This window comes from Vidua chalybeata, chromosome 9 (assembly GCF_026979565.1).
Source record: "Vidua chalybeata isolate OUT-0048 chromosome 9, bVidCha1 merged haplotype, whole genome shotgun sequence".
NCBI classification, from domain to species: Eukaryota; Metazoa; Chordata; class Aves; order Passeriformes; family Viduidae; genus Vidua; species Vidua chalybeata.
In genome coordinates this window covers 23,438,477-23,457,599 of record NC_071538.1, presented here as the reverse complement: position 1 = coordinate 23,457,599, position 19,123 = coordinate 23,438,477, and the positions used below count along the sequence as shown (strand labels likewise).

Below are 19,123 nucleotides of genomic sequence, written 5' to 3'. Positions count from 1 at the left end.
TGTACATAATATTCTCTGCTCCCCTAGTAGCTCTCTTGGTGCTAAGTCAGAAGCTTAAAGAACACTTACGAAGAAAATGGCGTTTTTAATATTGGTGCAGAGTGATCATCAGGAAGACTTCCAGATTTAAAATGAGAGCTGAACTGGATCAAATGATTGCGGAGTATCCCCACAGCCTCCTGTGCCTTTGGGTCCAGACTAACTCTGAAATAAAAATGCATATCTAGTAGAAATACAGCACTTAGAAGAACTATTCTCCAGTCTCCTATCACTCTCTGCAAACTCACTCAGCCATATGGCAATTATAATAACATACCTGAATACTATTACACTTCCTGGTGTTAATCTTTCAAATTCTATTTCTTGAACGAATTCATTTGGCCCTTTTATAGCAGTTCCAGCTTGCTTTATGATTTTACTGTCTTTTATCTTAAAAAAGAAAACAAATTTGCAACTGAAATCCACTGGGTTTTTTCTAATATAAAATATGACAAACTAAAAAATATTACATCAGAACATGGGTGAAGGAGGCTAATTACCTGGATATGCTCTCTGAGCTCCATTGTGAAATTAGGCAATCCATTTATAAAATGTAGATCTTTTTTGTAAGGACTAGCACTTCTCTCAATAGTCCTGGCCTCAAGTACTACTTCATCTATTTTTCCTAGAAAAAGTAAAACCATGTTGCAGCTCTTAGAATATTTGAAATTAAAAAAGTGATTCTTTTGAAATTATGAAACAAAAGCCAAAATGAAAAAGCTGGATATTCAATATACAAGTCTCTGTTGTACAGCAGAAGTGAAACATATAGCAAGTATTTTAAACACCTATAAATATATTCACTAAATGTTCATATGCTGTACTGTATTTAAAATGGCAATTTTTGTTATTTTATAATAAATTAATCAAAATCAGATGACAAGAGAATAACAACCTCTCTTTCACTGGTCATCAGCTTTCTTAATTTGCCTATTATTTCTTAATTTGCCTATTAGTGTGCTAGACTGCTCTACAAATTGCAGATACAGATGGTTTATCTTTAAAGGGTAACAATTTATTATTAATATACAAATTCTAATTTTCTCTATCCTTTAAGTAATTCACAGACATAAGGTATGCAAGTCTTGTAAATAACTTAAAACATAATGTGACTGATTTTAAAACAAGCCCACAGATGCACTCAAAGAACTAAGTATATTTAAAAAGCCAGTTTGGAAAGCTTCTCTTCAGAAACATTTCCAGGTAATGTATAGAAGTCATTATACTTTGCTACTTTAAAGTACAGTAAATACTCCACATAGTTAATTATGTATTGCATACATATACTATGTATTAATATATGTTCTGCATACATATTGTCTTTACATTAACTTAACACAGAGTTCTTACCAATATGTGTTTTCAAGCTACAAAATTGCTATATATATTTGAAAGCTGAACAGCAATGGAATCAACAAATAGGAGAAAATTTTAGCCTTTTTCCCCAGTATTACAGAATAAACAGTAATCCCCCAACTCTGTACAATTAACCATCTCACTATTAACTATTACTAGTTCACAAACAAGACCATAAACCCCCCTCACACCCTCAAGGGGAGCTTGCAGCTGGAATACACTCAATATGAATGCTTCTGAAAACCCTAAGCATTGCAAGTCTGTTATTGGTTCTTTAACCACTTCTGGGACATAGGTGTTAGTACATATAAAAGGAGCATTATATACTGAAAGTTCTCATATGGACTTCACGAGCATGTGCTTGAAGTTAAAAAGCATGAATAACTTGAAATTTTTGTACATGACAACAGCTTTTGGAAAGAAGTCTGTTTACCTGGGATACACATTTCAGGTACTTCTTTACTGTAGAAACAAGTTTTAGGATCCCTGAAGGCAGTTCGACACACAGCCACCACAGACTGGTGTGTGTTAGGGCAGTGTCTTGTCACTGCAACTATATCTTCATCAACTTGATCTACATACACCTAGAAAAGACATAACATTGCAACTGTGCTCACTCAGAGCACACATACGAAGAAATCGCAGTGTTACCCTCACTTCTTGCCTGATTAAAGCCTTTAGCCCCCAGCTCCTGATGCAGCCTATTTATGGCCAGCCTTCCTGCTAGAATTCCTGTTTGGAAATTAACTTCACCAGAGGTCAGATGTGCTGCTGGATTCCACTTTGCATAAAACCTCTCTTCAGATACTACAGAGATCTGTAAAAAAAACAAATTTAAGCAAATATGAACTACTCTGGGAAATAAAAACTACCACACCTTGAGGTCAGAACTGTATAATAAATTCAAATTTCATATGAAGCTGGACAATCTGAAATAACACCAGACACCAAACTGCTTGGAATTTCAAACAAACAACATTTGTTTGAATAAAAATATGTGTTCTAGGATGAGAATAAAAGGTATTTTTAAAGGTAGCTTAGGAGTTGAATTGGAGACACGTACCTGGTGTGGTACTAGTTCATCATAGCCTTTGGTACTTCCTGTAGCACAGCATGCCATGGAAACAATCATTGCACTAGGAAGAGCATCATATGCAGATCGGTGCTGCATCAAGAAATATATAGGTAATGAATAGTGAAACCAAGAAAATTCAATCCTTCAATTCAGCAGACAGAAGATACACTCAATCTAATAAAGGAAGTGCTAAGCCCATGGCCATAATTTCCTCAATTACAATACAATTATTGGAGAAAATTTCTGCAAATTAACTAAGAAAAGCAACTTCAGAAAAATCAAAATAAGCACTCCCTGCCCACCACTTTCTCTCATTCCTGCCTGTAAACAAGCTCAGGAGAAGAGGTCAATAAGCTGCTTACAGCAGCTGGATGAAAGACTCAAACCAGCTTATTTAGTAACTTTATATACTTCTCCTTTGAAAGACAAAATCTTGAATGTCAGAAGGTATTGTTACAATTTTTTTTACTCTGCATGAAAGCTTGAGCTGAACTGCATTTGTTCAGGATATCCAGATTGCATCAAGCCCTCCCACAGTTTGGAAATATCACTCCCAAAAACATTAAAGGTAATTATTTTTTTTGTTTATGTCCTCACCTGAATTGGACATTCATTATCATGTGTAATATCCATAAACAGTGCATGAGCAATAGCTGGCATCAAAGGCCTCAAACGTGGCTGAACGAAAGATCCGACAGGCTCACCTCCAAACCGATAGACCAACCTCCCCTCTTCATGGCTATTGTAGGCAGTCATGGCCTCTACGGAACAGAATACCTAAGTGTTTGCATAACAATAACTACCACACAGGACAGCACGCACAAAGATGTTAATGTGGCATTTAGAAGTTGTTATTTTGGTGTATTCAATCATAAAAAAGAAAATCAAACACATATAGCTATATTCTCCAGTGTGGAAACTTGAAATATTCAATTTATTATAATGTATTAAGGAAGAGAAAGCTAATGGGAAAAAAAGGATAAAAAAGCAGAGATCAAACTGTTTCTCACAGGCTTTAAAAAACTCATGCAACAAAAATCAGACATGATGCAGGACTTACATGGCAGACCTGTGCTACAACTCCTTTTTCCTTCACTAGATCAAGAGTAAAATACTTAGCCTTCTGTAAACTAACAAAGGAGGTCTTCTCTTATTTTATGGCTAGTACTTTATTTTTTGCCAATTATCAAAAAAGTTACAACACAGAATCTGTACTTCTGATGATATGGAGTTTGAAATTTAAAGTGCATAATCTGGTAGAAAACTTTTTCTTGGAAAAAGCATGTCATCTATAATCTCTCGTTGGAAAGAGACCACACACGCAGCAAGCCTACCTCTTATTAAGGAGGTAATGCCCAGCCTATTCACAAAGATATTGTCCAGCTCCTCATTTCCTGTGAACAGTTCAGCCACTACATACAAATCGGCTCGCAATTTTCTAGCTGTGTCCAGCATGTACTGCAAAAAGCACAGCCAAAAAAGCCACAGAAAGGGGAAAGGTAGATACAAAAAAGGACAAGTTTCAAAGCTAGGCAGGGATTGGACAATAGGAAAATGCCATGCAGCAAAGATAAATAGAAAGCCAAAATTAAGGAACAAAACAAGTTGTTACACAGAAGAGGACACACAAACATAAGCAAAACCAAGAATTAGCATACAACACAGGAGGAGTTAAACAGAACACGAAGAAAAGATAATTGCATAAGCAAAGAACATGAATATGTAAGAAAAATAAAAAAGCATACCAATGTTAGTTTCACATTTAAAACTCCAAACCATACATGACAATCCTACATAATTTTCAACTGCTTATTGTACCTCTAATCAGGCTGGTAATTCCCAGGCGGTTGACAAAAACATTGTCAATGTACTCACTGCCCGTGAAGAGTTCAGCTATCACATAAAGATTAGGTCTGACTGATCTGGCTGTTGCTAGCATCTCCTATAGATCACAATATATTTTTAATGCAAGACATCCATTGTCAGCTATGTATACACAAACATTAACATGAATGTTAACAGAACATAAATGATCATTCAATATATGCAGCACATTAAAAATATTGATAACATGAAAGTTTCAGAAAACCATGGTTATATTTTACCGGTATTACTTATGGATTAAGTAATTCTAGGAATTTTTCTATAGACTTTAAGCTAACTACTGCTTTGTTTTAAAACAAAATCTTAGCTCAAAATACAAGAGCAAAGGTTGGATAAAAGAGATACCTATTGAACTACGAAATCTGAGAAGCACTTCAGTGTAAGCCTTTGCAGTTACCATTCCAAAAATAGTAACACTGAACAAAAGAATGGCAGAAGTTTTGAAAAGGCTACTTACAACTTGAACGGGCAAATCAACTTGTTTTAGAGAGCTCTTTATAGGTTGAGGTAAGCTCTGTTACAAAGTTAAGATTAAGCGCTAACAAGCTGCACTACTCCAAACCTATTTAAAGCTAATTTACTAGGCAAGTTCAACTTTGGGATGTAGTCAGCTCCCTGGGAAACAAGCAGCACTAGTCTTAGCAATGAAGAAGTTTCCCAGACAAAACTTGTTGCAGGAGTTCACTACCAGCTTTTAAAATGAACCACTTCCTGTTTAATTTAGCAATAGCAAAATATATATGGCAAAAAAAAACCACCCAAAACAGTCAGACTTTCATTCAAGTCTTGGCAATGGCTCCATCTCAGACTGACATACTGGCAGTCACTGCACTACGACCACCGCTCAATGAGGGAAAAGGTAGCCAGGCCCATCCACATCCACAATATTTCAGCTAAAGTAGAGAAGTAAAAGATACAATAACTATACCACTCTACAATTTAAGGTAGCTGAAACCATTTCTGAACATCACCAGACAAGAAACCTTCGTTTTATGCAATGAGGAAGATTCATTCCCACTTAAATTCTGCCACGTAAATCCTGCACTGCTGCTGTGAAATCTGCAGGATCTATTTCACAGACAGGAAGCTGCTTTATAATAAACATGCTTAATTTTGCGTACCTCAGCTACATGAATAGGTGTTGAGTGGCAGTTGTCCAGACGAACACCATGGAAATATTTGGCAGTGATTTCAGTGTATTTTTTCATATGTGCCCAGAGGTATGGGCAGTCTTCAGGTTTATTACCATAACGCAGTTTTACACTGTCTCCCCAACAAATGAGCTCTCTTCTCAAGTACACATTTGAACCTGTAAAGGAAATAAATTCACTTCAGTATGTATATATATATATAGAGAGAGAAAGAGTATAGAATGTGCACCAAAATGAAAATGTGGCATTTTCTACTGCTGGAGAATAGAACGACACTGTAATGAACAGTAAAAATTCTAACAAAAACCACATCAACTCAAAAATCTATATACACTACACTGATGTAAAATTTCACACTCTTCCATGGGAACATTTAGCTTCTGTAGTGATATTGCAACAATTCTTCAGATTGAAATAAAATTCCTTTTAATTCTTCAACGTAGTATAAAAACCTGTACTTCAGAAAAAGAAAAAAACATCAAACAAACAAAATTAGTAGTTTTGCTTTTCACACTGGTCAAATTCAAAAAAGAATCTCACTGCGTTTTCATAATCTGTCACAGCCACAATTTACAATTTTATCTTCTATTAACAGCAGACTGTGATGAATTTCCGAAGACAGTAAGTAAAAAAAGAGAACTGTAAATTATCACAAATTCCCAAAACACTCACGTAAGCACAGACAACCCTTTTCTTCACTAATAGCAGCACAGCCAGACAGAGAGAAAAACTGTTTCTTTGGATGTTTTTCAAAGGATCATTTAGAGAACTGACTGCATTTGTTTTGCAATTCCTTTATGGTGCCTTTGTGTACCACATTTTCACATTGTGTTCTCAGCTGAAATAATGTGTGGCATAAAACAAAGGCATAACACAAATATAAAGCACTCAAAGTCCTGTAGCTGAGTTACAAGAGAAACCTCAGTAATGGAAATTAAGAGTGCTAACTAAAGCCAGTGAATGAGAGGGAAAAAATACAAAAATCTGCCTAGGAGAAAGGGCAATAATCTGAAGGCAACTGAACAAAAACACTCTTAAAACATGTATTATCTCAATTCTTGAGGAGAATAAAAGTAAATAAAATTTAGTGAAAAGGGTGTAGATTACTTTGCAGAAATCAAATGTTTGCTAACTGCAGATCACTCTGGAGTATCACCAGATTAGCTTGTAAAGCAGACTCAAACTTTCAGACAATTTTTAATTACAGTTAAACTGGCCTTTGTTTCATTTAGTTTATCAACTGAATGGCTACTCTGTACACAAGGTTTTTTTGCATTTATTGGGTATCAACACTGTCCCCAAAGGAATTATAATGCAGTATTTTACTGCATGGTGATTTCATGCCCTATTTTACCTTCACAAGTAATCTGCATACTTAATTTGGCTTAACTGGGTCATCTCTTGACTGCCTGACTGCCACTCAGCAGACTTTTCAAGGATCCAGTTTTTGCTCACTAATGCAGTAAAACACTATTCACCTTTTCATTGCATTAGTTTTTCTGCCACACTGTCATTGTCTCATGGAAATGCCAACAAGCACTGGTGTTGGAACAAAGTACAAAGTAAGCAACAAAGACAATGACAGAAGTGGGGAGGCAGGACATCCCCATTTCAGTGGCAGAAAGCTGGTAATTTCCCTCTCAAATCTTGTAAAACTGTACCTCGAATTCCAGTTCTTACTGTTCATCTGTATGCTGAATGGGAAATTAAAGTGCTATAAGCTTAGTATCTGCTATTCTGCAGCTTCATAGGAATACATCTGGAAAGAAGACAGATTTAATAAAATCCTTATTGCTTTGGCTAGAGTATCAAATGGTTTGTAAGAATTTTCAAATTTCTTTTACAAACCTGGTTCTGCAAAGTTTCTAAGAGGATCATCTCCCATAACCCAGCCATTATGAGCCATGAAATAACAAGCTTTATCTGGCTGATGTATCATAGTTTCTTCTTCCTCCACAGTCAGCTCTTTGAATGGATATGTAAAATACCTATGGAATAGACAGGCAGTGAGAAGAGAAATCAAAGAGACAAGCATCAAACACATATGGTAACCTAAGCTGCAATTCATTGTCTTTGAAATTCAAGTATCTGCTATGAACTGGCTTGTACATAATACAGATAAAAAAGAGAGCAACTTGCATAAATGATGGAGAATTTTCTATTTTGAAGGAAGCTTTGAAGGAGCAAGAACAGATGTTGCCACTATCTTGGTGTCAGCTGGTAATGTAAGAGTAAAGCCGTAGCTCTTTAGATATGAGTGGCATCAAGTACATAAAACATGAAAGGTGTAAACTTTCCCAGCTTCACTCCTCTTCCACCTACAACAGCAATTTGCACTATGTAAGGTTTTGATGTGCTCTGAATATTTTCTCATGTGTTCTGATCACATTTGTTTCTGAAATAGTTATTGCTGTTGCTTAAAAAAAATCCTGTCAATTTGCTAAGTGGCATTTGTCCATGTCAAAGAAAACATATTTCTACATATAAATATATAATTTTATTGAACTTTGAACTTGCTTTCCCTGGATAGATTCTAATACTTTCCAAACAAACAAGAAAACATGTATATACCTGGTAACCAAGGGATGTTTTCTACTGATAGGTCCCAGCTTAGGACCATTACAAGCGATTCGTTCATAAACCACAGTCCCCACAAGGCAATTGACAGCCTGGAAGTAATTGAATTATGCATTATTGAAATGCCTGCATTTATTTGCAATTTTAAACAATTCAGCATTAAAACAGTAATTTCAACACCTGTTCTTGATGGTGACTAGTTTGTCTGTATTGCTCAGCATTTAGTTCCTCAATCCTCTTGCGAAACCAGTTACAACATTCTTCTATTGCAGCTGGTCCATTGCTTATCAGAAGGACATTAAAAGCAGAGAACAATCAGAAAAAAGTATTTTAAAAACATGCACCATAAATTACTAAAAGTAATCAAAAACTAATTTTTCCTTATGTCTGAAAATAATGTCTTTTTTTGGCTTTGTAAGTTTAGCTTCACTTAGAATTTAACTTGTAATCAGTAAAGCAGTACCTGTGCGGTATAAAAGTTGCCAGTGCTATGTTCATATCTACAGTAGAGCCAAGTCGTCTATAATCAGGGTCCTGAACTATTTGAAGATGTTGATTTGGATCAGATTTAGTGCCCATTTTGCCTGAGAACAAAATAGAAATGAGTACTCAGAGTAAAAACAGGAATTACATTTAATGGACATATGACTTTTATAATTCTAGCATAACCAAGATGCAGGTGGATGAAGGTATTGAAGGGGTCTTTAAAGATATTCCTAGCCCTCAAAGCATTCTTGTATATTAAATCAGCACAGCGGATGTCTCACATAGCAAAAAATAGCATTATCTTGTTTTCTGTCTAACTGTTAAGTTTACCTATGTCTCTTGAACTATAAATATATAATTCACATGCTTCAGCAGCATAATCTTCCTTTACCTTGAGTTAGAAGGGTTTTAAATTGCTGAACAGCTTTGTTAACATCCACTTGGAAAAATTCCCATAGTTTCAGTTTTGGATATATATCTTCATAAATTATTTTACGTAAACACTGTAAAAATAAAAACTGCATTAGTTACTAAGGTTGTTTGTTAATTATATTAAGCTAAAAAACGGGGGGAATAAGGGCTTATTTCACTAAATCTATCTGCAAAGCATACACCATTTTTTGTGCATTTACACAACCCCAGTAATATTAAAGGTATATTCAGCTATTTATGCAGTTCATAAGCTGATACTTAGTTCTCATTCACTTACATTCAAGTGCTGATCATTTTCAATCAAGGGAGGGACCCCTTTGGCAATACACTTTCCATCAGCCACCATACCGGTCAAGTGCCACAGAGCTCTGTCCAGGACCCAAGCTGGCTTCAGGTGAGGAGAATTTACAAGGTTATAGCCACATTCTGGATGTATCCTGAGCCATTCACTGTTAGTAGCTTAGTGAAGAAAGGGAGGGGGGGGGAACCAAACAAAAACATAAATACATGAGCTTAACCCTTTGTTGTATTTTGTAAACATCTTAACATCAAGAAGCTGAGGTACTATAACACATATAGTTCATTCACATTTCAACTGAAGTTTCCTATGTCAATAGAAAATCATATGTTGTGTAGAAATATTATTACTGATTGACCATTATTACTGATTTTTTGGTCAAAAATACAACTGCAGAGACTGCAGAAAAAGCTTTTGTTAGTTACATAAAGATATCAATAGTAAGCAATAGTATCACCAATTCTAAAACACCAAAAAAAAATCAAATTATGGTGCAAGAAATACATCAAATCCTGAATGTAAGATCCTGATATTCCTGAGGTGTTGAAAGCCAAACATACATCCTAAACTTTAATATAAAGTTGTTTATTCTTTAATATTCTTCATCCTGTCAAGATGCTACACACAGCCAGAGGAACAGTGCACACAGCCAAAAAATAATTAATACACAATATAGTTAAATGGGCATTTAAGAAAGGATTAGCTGTGACACTTGTGTCCATCGAAGCTGAGTTGTAGGAAGCAACATCACCGAGTCTCACGCAGCAAGATGAGTGCACTGTGCATGCAAATGGAACACTCATTCGGGCCAAACACTACACTCTGTGTCTATTTGCCAAGCTTCCCCTGCACCATCAACAAGCACCAGAAGATATGCTGAACATTAAAAATTAACTTAGAGAAGATAAGGAGCCTTCACTAGAACACAGGTGTTGTATTCCAATATAGACAGCACACATGCAGAAGTACAGGAAAATACATACATAGCACAGAATTTTTATTTTGGAAGTGTAATAATGAAGAAAAATCCCAGAGTTAATTTCTTTCTATTTTTGCAACTCTTTTGCTACACTGTTTAAATGAAAATAAATTTCATATATTCTTCTGAATGAATATTTCAAACTGAAATACTACATTATAAAACTGAAAATAAAAAGAAAACCTCACAGAATGCCTAAGAACAAAAACCAGGTTTTCAGAAAAGCTGAGAGAAACAGAAGTAATACTTCACACATGGGAAAATATAGAACAAATTATTATATTGAAAACATGAAGAGTCACTAATGTATCCAGAATTATAGCAGAACAAATAACTCTTAAAATCCCAAATTTGCTTTGTTCAAAGAAGATAAAAATGTCAATGCGAAAAAGAGAACTACTAGCTCAGTCTATAGTGTGAACAGCTCTTCTGAGCACCCTTTTCCATTGTATCTCAAGATATGGCAGCATTTCATCATTATAAAGTCAAACCATTTGTGGAAATTAAAATCCTTGTGGTTTAAATACAACCTACTATTAAATCCACCATGTTTTAAAGTTATGTAAAGCAGTATCAAGTTAGGCTGTTAAAGGCTGTTCCAGGCCAAACAGATTATTCCCTCCTGCTCTTTTTTTCTTTATCCTTTACTACTTCTGAGAAAAACTTTCTTCTCCAAAAAGCAAAACCAGCTTAGGTTTTGCCTATAAAGGAATTTCATAAGTAAATACAAATAATTCTAAAAAGACAACATATAATTTAAACCTAAAGGGTTAGCATTTAAAAAAAAGTCAACAGGCCTTCCATTAACTATGGTACAGAACAGAAGGATGTTTCCTGATCAGAAGGTAAGTTCCAGCGATTCACAACATAACACCAAGAGAAATCTAACTCTGCAGAAGAAAAATTATCCAAAACATTGCTGGTGATTACATTTGCTATAACTAAGGAAATAATAACATAGTAAAGAGTGTGTGTATAGAATAAAATAAGCATAGGAATACGGAAACACCAAGATGAGGAATTACAGAACACTTTCTAAAATTCATTACATTCTTCTTATAAAAATCTGAAATTATTTTATTAACTGACTAACTCATTTTTACATAAATTAAACACAAACCTTACTTGAAGGTAAGATTTACTCGAGTGCTATATTACAATCATACAAAAGTAGCCTCTTGTGAAAGAAAAGTAATACATAATTTACTTGGTTTTATTTTTACTCCTTTATATGATTTATTACAGCCATGGAAAACTCAGAAGAGAAAAAAACTCCAACTGTCTTTTTTCTGTCTCCTGGTGAAAAGTAAATGTAAACATCTTTCTTATTTGAATATTCCCAGTTACCAGAGAGGGTTTGCAAGTTTATCTGTGATACTCCTGCAAAGATGCCAAAGGCTCAGGGACATTTTACATCAGTGCATAACTTTTCAAGTTGAGCCACAGATGCTGCCCTTCATTAAAGCCTCACAGAGACATCCAGAGCTGATTCCCACTGTTCCCTGCTGTGCCCACAGCGTGGGCTTCACTCCAGGGTGAACATCAAACACCTCAGCTTAATGCCTGATCCTGCAGGTGATGCTGCTTGGCTCCCACAGGGGCAGAGGGTAAGCAATGCCATTTTTACACAATGGTCTCCACTGGAAAGCAGAAACTACCAACAGACAGAACCACTGTAAGCTGAGGCATCATGACAGGCAACAATGTCATTAAGGATACCTTGTTTAATGATCTAAAAACCACAATAATCTGAATATTTCTATCCTCTTAGAAGACACTTCTGACCATCTTTTCACCATAGTACTAATGTTGAGTCATCCATTCCAATGAAGATTACATTAACTCTGAATGTAACCTGAAAACGTCCTTCCACAAATGTAGCAAAGTAACACAATATTTTCCTTCTCAAATATATTCTGGTGTGTAACTATTATAGTTAAGATCTTTCTGTCCATCTAAAAACATTCTCCTTAGTAACATTCAAATATACACTGTTCAAAAATGAGAGGATCTCAAGCATCTCTAAGAGTAACCGGACATCTAGTTTAAAAGTGTAAGACATTTTTTATCCCTAGTTGAAAAGTGTAAGAAATTTTTTATCTAGAACTGGAAGGATGTTTAAAAGCCTGATTGCCTCAGACACAGAGCCAACAACCATAACTAGTAACTTCTCAACAAACAGGCAGGGAACGCACTGTGTTCAAGGCTGATTGGACAGAAATGTTTGGCAAAAGTCAACACCAAAGAACTAAAGCAAATAAACCTTGAAATTCACAAATTAATTATTTTTAGGCATTGTTGAGCCTCAAATGACATCAATCTAAATAACTCCTTGTTTTAGTCTCTGCTATGAGAATGGTAATTGTCTTTAGGATCTTTAAGATAACTGTATGCAGTAGCAACTGCATTACAAAGAAAACTCATTATCCAAATAATCAAAAGATTAAGTACTACACTTTAAATTTCATCAGATCACACAGAAAAAAATCCACTGTCCCTCCCGCAATTAAGAAACATAACACCTTTGATGTATTAATATACCAATGCTTAAAAAAAAGGCTGCCCCAAACACAAAGCTCTCTTCTTTTTTCCCCCACAGACTGAGCTGTAACATTTTCCCCCCATTACTTAATCCTACCTTCTTGTCCCAACTCTTTTTCTAGTCTGCATGTTAGACCCAAATTAGAGCAGTTACTTTTAAGCAGCTACAAGCATAATACCCTCTTTAACGAGAAAGTACTCAGTTTATGCTCAAACAATTCCTAATACAGACTCTGTTCAAATATATGGGATCTGCACACCACAGATAATGGAGACAGGCATACTATACAGTATAGCATTATACTGTAGTACATACTATATTACAGACACACAACTTATTAATGCTTTTTAAGAAGGGCTCTCCTCACTCTTTCAGTAGCAATACTACTGAATACCTGTTACAGAGACATATCAGTTATAATTGCAAGGAGTTGTCCTGTATTTGAGAGACTCAAAGACAAAGACAACTAAATTGTTTAAAACAGCTACTAAAAATGGGTTCAAGAGGGAGAAGTTAAGGGAAATAATGAAATATAATTATAGGACCAATCTGGTTATTAACACACAAAAATCATACCAGTATGATTGTAGACTACATCTGTGATGCAAAGCATATTCCATTCATTTTTCAGTTTCTCCACAAGCGCTCCTATATCACTCCAAGTGCACTTTTTATTATGGTTAGAAAATTCAGGGTTTACTTCCAACTGGTCAGCCAATGAATAACATGATCTAGATAGTCCAAGTGTCTGTAGTGGCGTAAAATGAATCATGTTGTAACCTATGAAATAAAACCGGATTTATTTAATGAGAAAAAAACCCAGTCAAAGTTAATTGAAAGAAGCATAATAAGCTGCACTTATGTACTTAGAGCTACTGTTTGGAATAACCAGTCTGAATCTTCCCCTTCTTAATCTGAATCTTCCCCTTCAAATTCTATGTAACACAAGCTTTAAAAATCACCCTGTCAGTTCTACAAACTTACAAGTCTATCTGAAATGAAAACAATAAAATAAGTGGTTTCCCATATTAGGAAATCCCTGAATTTTTGCATCTCTGCCAATATTTTAATCAATTCACTGACTTAATCTGTTAATGAAATTGACTATAGTAGAAAATATATAATCAACAAAGAATCTATTAATTGTTTACACTGAAGCTCTTCTGTGTAACTTTGGGTTTTGATCATAAAACTAAAGCTTCTATCCTTGAATATGTCTATTAGCATTACCTGTTTCTCTTGCCACTTTAAGCCTATCTTCCCATTCATGAAACGGTCCCAGACACTTAGCGAGGTATGTCTGGAGCGTAACACAATCCAAAGGCAGCACATGATTATCAGCTCCAACATGCAAAATGGGATCCACAACTATGTAACCACCACCACTTTTTTCATTTCTAGGAAAAAATAATTTTCATTGGTATAATTAACACCGATTGTACCAGTCTGTTTCAGAGAGAGAATTCAAATAGCATAGGTTTTCAGAAACACAGCAGCCCAGTACAGTTGCTGGAGGGAGAGGGGCAACAGGACTGCATGACACATGAAGTAAATAGTAAACACTGAAATGTTCATCTCTTATGCATCGTCTCTCTGCTTAAAACTCTGGAAAAGTGAGATATCTTGCTATTTTCTCAGATGCAGTACTGGTTCCTCCTTTTGGCATATGGAAACACAGAAAGCAGGACTGCCCGTCTATTACACATAGATCTACATTTTGAGCCCCATCCTCAGGAAGGTACCTGAGCTAATTGTCTCAAGCCTGGAAGAATTTAACCACCCATCATCCAGAAACACAAAATACCAGACTACAACTATTACAGACAGCAGCATTCTCTTCTGCAGTTGTCCCACTAAAACAAAAGACAAAGCAAAGGATCCAAGTAAAGAATGCCAGAACCTCTGTGCTAGATAGAAAACAACCCTCAAAGTTAATGAAGAGAGTACAAAATAATCATTAGAATTTGACAACTTGTAAAAATAGACTGCTTCTCCAACATTCATAGAAAGTTGATCAGCTTGGTTCTGTGTATTCTCCAGAATATCTCTGCATCAGAAAGTACTATATAACTGTCTATAACTGTCAGAAAGTACTATATATTACTGTCTTTCATTGGTGGATTCTAATTGGTCCCTTGGTTGCAATTTGAAAAACGTATGGAAAAAAAGGGGGTTTTTCATGTAGACCAAGGGAGCAAACTGCATTTGGGTGCAAATACACAAATTTCACTTACCCAAGACTAAAATAGTACTGGTATGACCCAGAAATTTGGAGATCCAACTTGCAGTATTTGTCAGAGTCATCTTCTTTTCCTGTGGGATTGTGCCATGACAGTGTCCTGAACTTGTGGCGATCAAATGCTTCTCCAGAAGCTGGATAATTTGTATACACAGTAACAGGCTTGCCCTGAAGAGTTGGGCCCAATCGGAATTGTAGCTCAAAACCTCAAGGAAAAAAGAAAAAGACAAAAGGTAAAATCACTTGATCAGGAGAACTAGGTATTTCTAGTCTCTTATTACAATTCCTAATTTGCTACTATATTAATAGCACCATCACATCTGCTCAGAATTTCAGCACAATTATAAATTTCTACAGCATAGAATCATAAAACATCCTGAGCTGGAAGGCCCTCACAAGGACCACTCAAGTCCAACTCCCAGCACTGCACAGAATTCCCCAGGAATCACACCATGTGCCTGAGAGCATTGTCCAAATGCTCCTTGAACTCTGTCAGGTTTGGTGCTGTCACCACTTCCCTAGGGAGCCTGTCCCAGTGCCCAACCACCTTGGGGTGAAGAACTTTTTCCTAATATCCAACCAAAACCTCCCCTGGCACAGCTCCAGGCCATTCCCTTGGGTTCTGTCACTGTCACCACAGAGCAGAGATCAGCATCAGCCCCTCACAAGGAAGTTGCAGACTGCAATGAGGTAGACAGGCCAAGTGACCTTGGCCACGCCTCAGTTTTCCCTCAAGGCCCTTCAGCATCTTCACTGCTCTTCTTTGGACAATCTTTAATAGGTTCAAACCTTATATTGCAGCACTCAAAACTGCATCATCTCTCCCTTCCTTCCTAACATACTTTACATATATCCTGGCATACTTTACATATATCCTTTTTCCTTTGCTAACATGGCACCATTCATCTTCTTTCCAATTTGTTTGTTTTTGCTACATAAAGTTTTAAAAATAAAATACAGCAAAACACCATGATCATCAGACTACACACTATTTTATGTAGATTTTGGATTACACAGTCTTTAAGTACTTAGGTTTACCAAGTCTTTATAGCAGGCCAACCCATGAAAACATCTAAAAATATTAGGAACACATTTACAACCAGAAAATATTTCAAATACCTTCATTATTCACTGAAGATTCACTAAACAGGTGAATTTCTTATGTTTTAACTGAAGAATTATGTATACTTGCGTGTGATCTACAATATACAAATTGTTAAACTTTCAGAGAGCTCAACAAACTAAAAGGAATCTTGAATGTGTGCTTCAGGTCTCACACACACATAGAAAGAGGCATAAGTTTAAGCTTAAGATACCTGTGATACTGAGAAAAATTTAAGTTAAAAAATTAGAACATAAAAGCATATGTACTCTACTGAGTTAGACATAAAAAATTCTGTTTAGTCAGGAGATTTCAAAAAAGTTTTCACTTGCAGGTATGATGCTCACTATCTCAAGTGGCTAAGTGCAGGGTTTATTCAAGTGAATGTAACAGATGTAAGTTCTTACACAGTACATGCCAGTCACGTAGTTAAGTGCAGTAAATCACCTACTAGCCCTAGCAGTCTACAAAACTGGGACTAAAAGAAACCTGAGTACTTGCAAAAAAGAGCAAAAATATTAGTACACAGATAATGAATCAGAGACTGTAAAAAATTCTGGACACCAAGCTACAATACCTTAAGCTGAAAAAAACTACTTGCTTATTAAATAGAATCATGGGAACTCTAATACCAGAGTTCAATATCTGAATACATTTAAACATAAGTGTTATCCAGCTTTGTGTTTCTCTTATTAACAAAATCACCACTGCACCAAAACACACCAGGCAAAGCAGCTGTTTTCAGATCTGAATGTCTGTCAGGTAAAATGAAGCTCATTTGAATGTAATACATATATGTATAAAACCACTTTTGGAAGGTTAAGTACACTCTCTTCAGTACTGGCCTGACATTTTGATACAGGGATTACTAAAATTAGAGCACAGGGATATATGCCACTGATATCTTATTTCCTCTAAGAGTTATACTGACAGCAGAAATGCTATGCTCAAAATTAGCTATGCCCTCTCAGAGACTGCTACCAGCAGGGGCACTTTGAATGTCTGACAGCCATGGACTTCTGCTTCCCTCCTTTCAAGAAATTTTACACAACTTGATGGATAAGTTAAAAATGGAAGTTAGGATCAACTCTGCACTTCTTCATTATTGACATTTCCTTACATTAGGCTGGTCAGAAGATTTTGGAATCAATATAGTTGAAGAGAATTTTTATTCTCAAGAACCAAAACCTTGCTCCTTTGTAGTCTAAATTTGCTGACCAGCATAAAAGTAGACCAATTAGTGGATGGGTTTTGGACTTTTTTTTACAAATAGACTTAAAAACACTCTCAGGAAGAAATAACATCAAGTTCTTATAAGTATGCAGCATGATACATAGCTCTGATAATATAACAAATCTGATAACAAGATTTAGGAGTTGCTAAAGAGCTTATATTCTGAAGCACTACCTCAAACCTGCAGACTTTGCAAAATGCAAGTATTACCGATAGATTTCAAAATTGCAATATTAAAATGGGGTGCTGCATAAGAAGATAAACACTGGAGACCTTGACTTATGAGGGTCACTGAAGTACAGGCTATAAAAGGAGAAGGAAAAGGCCTGTCTAAAAAATGCTTCGCGCTTCAGCCCCATGAAGACTGACGGCTCTTGGCCAATCTGCTCTTCATTTCTGGAGTTTAATGATTCAGATTAAACTGTGTGCGGAGCCCATAGAGCTCTGCAGTAGAAACAAATCAAAACAAAACAACCCACAACCAAACCCAAACCAACACCTCCCATATATCCCCAAAACTCCTCCACTTCAGTATGAGCTCTCTTTCCACCACCATGCAAAGACAATGACGAGGTCCTGGCTATTTCCTTCTCACCTGGTCCCGGCACCCCGACCTACCCTGCTCCAGCCTGAAGAGGGTCTTGTCCAGCTTCTCCATCTCGCCGAGGTGCAGCAGCCGCGTCTCCTTACCGCCCGGCATGGCTGCGGCCGCCCGTCCGGCGCTCCCGCCGCGCCGGGACTCTCAGTGCGGGGATGGAGAGGCGAACCCTGCCGTGAGGGAACAGAACAAAACCCCGCGGGTCAGCGGAGACCCCCGGCAGCACGCGGCCGCTCAGGAGCGCCTCGCGCCGCCGGCCGCGCTTACATGTTCCCCGGTGCCGGGGGAGCGCGGAGACTCGGCACTGCAGGGCAGGGCGGAGGGGAGGCGGTACGGGACGAGCTGTCAGGCAGAGCCCAGCCCTGCCCCGGCCGGGGACCGCCGCCGGCAGCACCCCGGAGCAACTCCCGTCCCACAGTGCGGCCCGGCCCGCAGCCAGAGCTAAGGGGTGCCCCCGGGAAGGGGAAGCCTGACACCTGTCACTCTTCGCGCCCGCCCCGGCGCTGCCGGAGTGCCCCGCCAGGCCCCTCACGGCCGCCCCGGCGCCCTCCGCGGGGAGCGCTGCCCACCGCAGCCGTTCCACCATACTCACGAGCGGGCCCGCAGAGCGGCGGAGGCGCCGCTCCCTGCGGCGGGCGACGGCTGCCGAGGCCGAGCGGAGCCGGGGCTGGAGCTGCCCGCAGCGGCCGCCCTAGCCTAGTTCGGCGGTCAGTAACGCACTTGCCCACAGCCGCGGCGGCGCCGCTCCTTTCCTGCCCTTTCCTTGTCTTTTTTTTTTTTTTTTTTTTTTTAAACAAAGTTTATTGGTTCCGCGGCAGCCGCGCTCGGAGACGGGCGGCGCCGGCGCAGCTCCCGCGAGAGCCCAGGACCCGCCCCGGCGGCACTGCGGGGCGGCACTGCGGGACGGCCCGGCCGGGGCTACCCTGCCGGGGCTACCCCGCCCCTCCGCTCTCGCTCTCTCCCCGGCAGGTCCCGCCCAGCCGCTCAAGGCCCCACCCGGCCTCGCCCCTCCGGCCTTAGTCCCGCCCCTCCGGCCTTAGTCCCGCCCCTCCGCTCTCGGCCCCGCCCTGCCCGGCCCCGTTCTTCCGCTCTCGGCCCCGCCCCGCCGAGCCGACCCCGCCCCTCAGCTCCC

The 19,123-nt window shown here is 38.2% G+C and overlaps 1 protein-coding gene across 2 annotated transcripts in view; it reads right to left on the bottom strand.

Annotated features, from left to right (window-relative positions):
• Positions 1-18,730, bottom strand: part of AGL (amylo-alpha-1, 6-glucosidase, 4-alpha-glucanotransferase) — a 34,255-nt gene extending 15,525 nt beyond the window's left edge. For both annotated transcript variants that reach the window (XM_053950387.1, XM_053950389.1), the window contains exons 1-20: positions 18,584-18,730; positions 18,012-18,161; positions 15,054-15,264; positions 14,050-14,216; positions 13,396-13,599; positions 9,278-9,459; positions 8,960-9,071; positions 8,546-8,666; positions 8,263-8,365; positions 8,077-8,174; positions 7,354-7,493; positions 5,476-5,663; positions 3,805-3,928; positions 3,068-3,231; positions 2,459-2,560; positions 2,060-2,212; positions 1,829-1,979; positions 540-664; positions 317-429; positions 70-204 (exon numbers count right to left, since the gene is read on the bottom strand). In XM_053950387.1, coding sequence (XP_053806362.1) covers positions 70-204; positions 317-429; positions 540-664; positions 1,829-1,979; positions 2,060-2,212; positions 2,459-2,560; positions 3,068-3,231; positions 3,805-3,928; positions 5,476-5,663; positions 7,354-7,493; positions 8,077-8,174; positions 8,263-8,365; positions 8,546-8,666; positions 8,960-9,071; positions 9,278-9,459; positions 13,396-13,599; positions 14,050-14,216; positions 15,054-15,264; positions 18,012-18,093 — 2,675 coding nt within the window. In that variant the 5' untranslated portion in view covers positions 18,094-18,161; positions 18,584-18,730. The remainder of the gene's footprint in view (positions 1-69; positions 205-316; positions 430-539; positions 665-1,828; positions 1,980-2,059; positions 2,213-2,458; positions 2,561-3,067; positions 3,232-3,804; positions 3,929-5,475; positions 5,664-7,353; positions 7,494-8,076; positions 8,175-8,262; positions 8,366-8,545; positions 8,667-8,959; positions 9,072-9,277; positions 9,460-13,395; positions 13,600-14,049; positions 14,217-15,053; positions 15,265-18,011; positions 18,162-18,583) is intronic.
• Between the last annotated feature and the right edge of the window lie 393 nt (positions 18,731-19,123).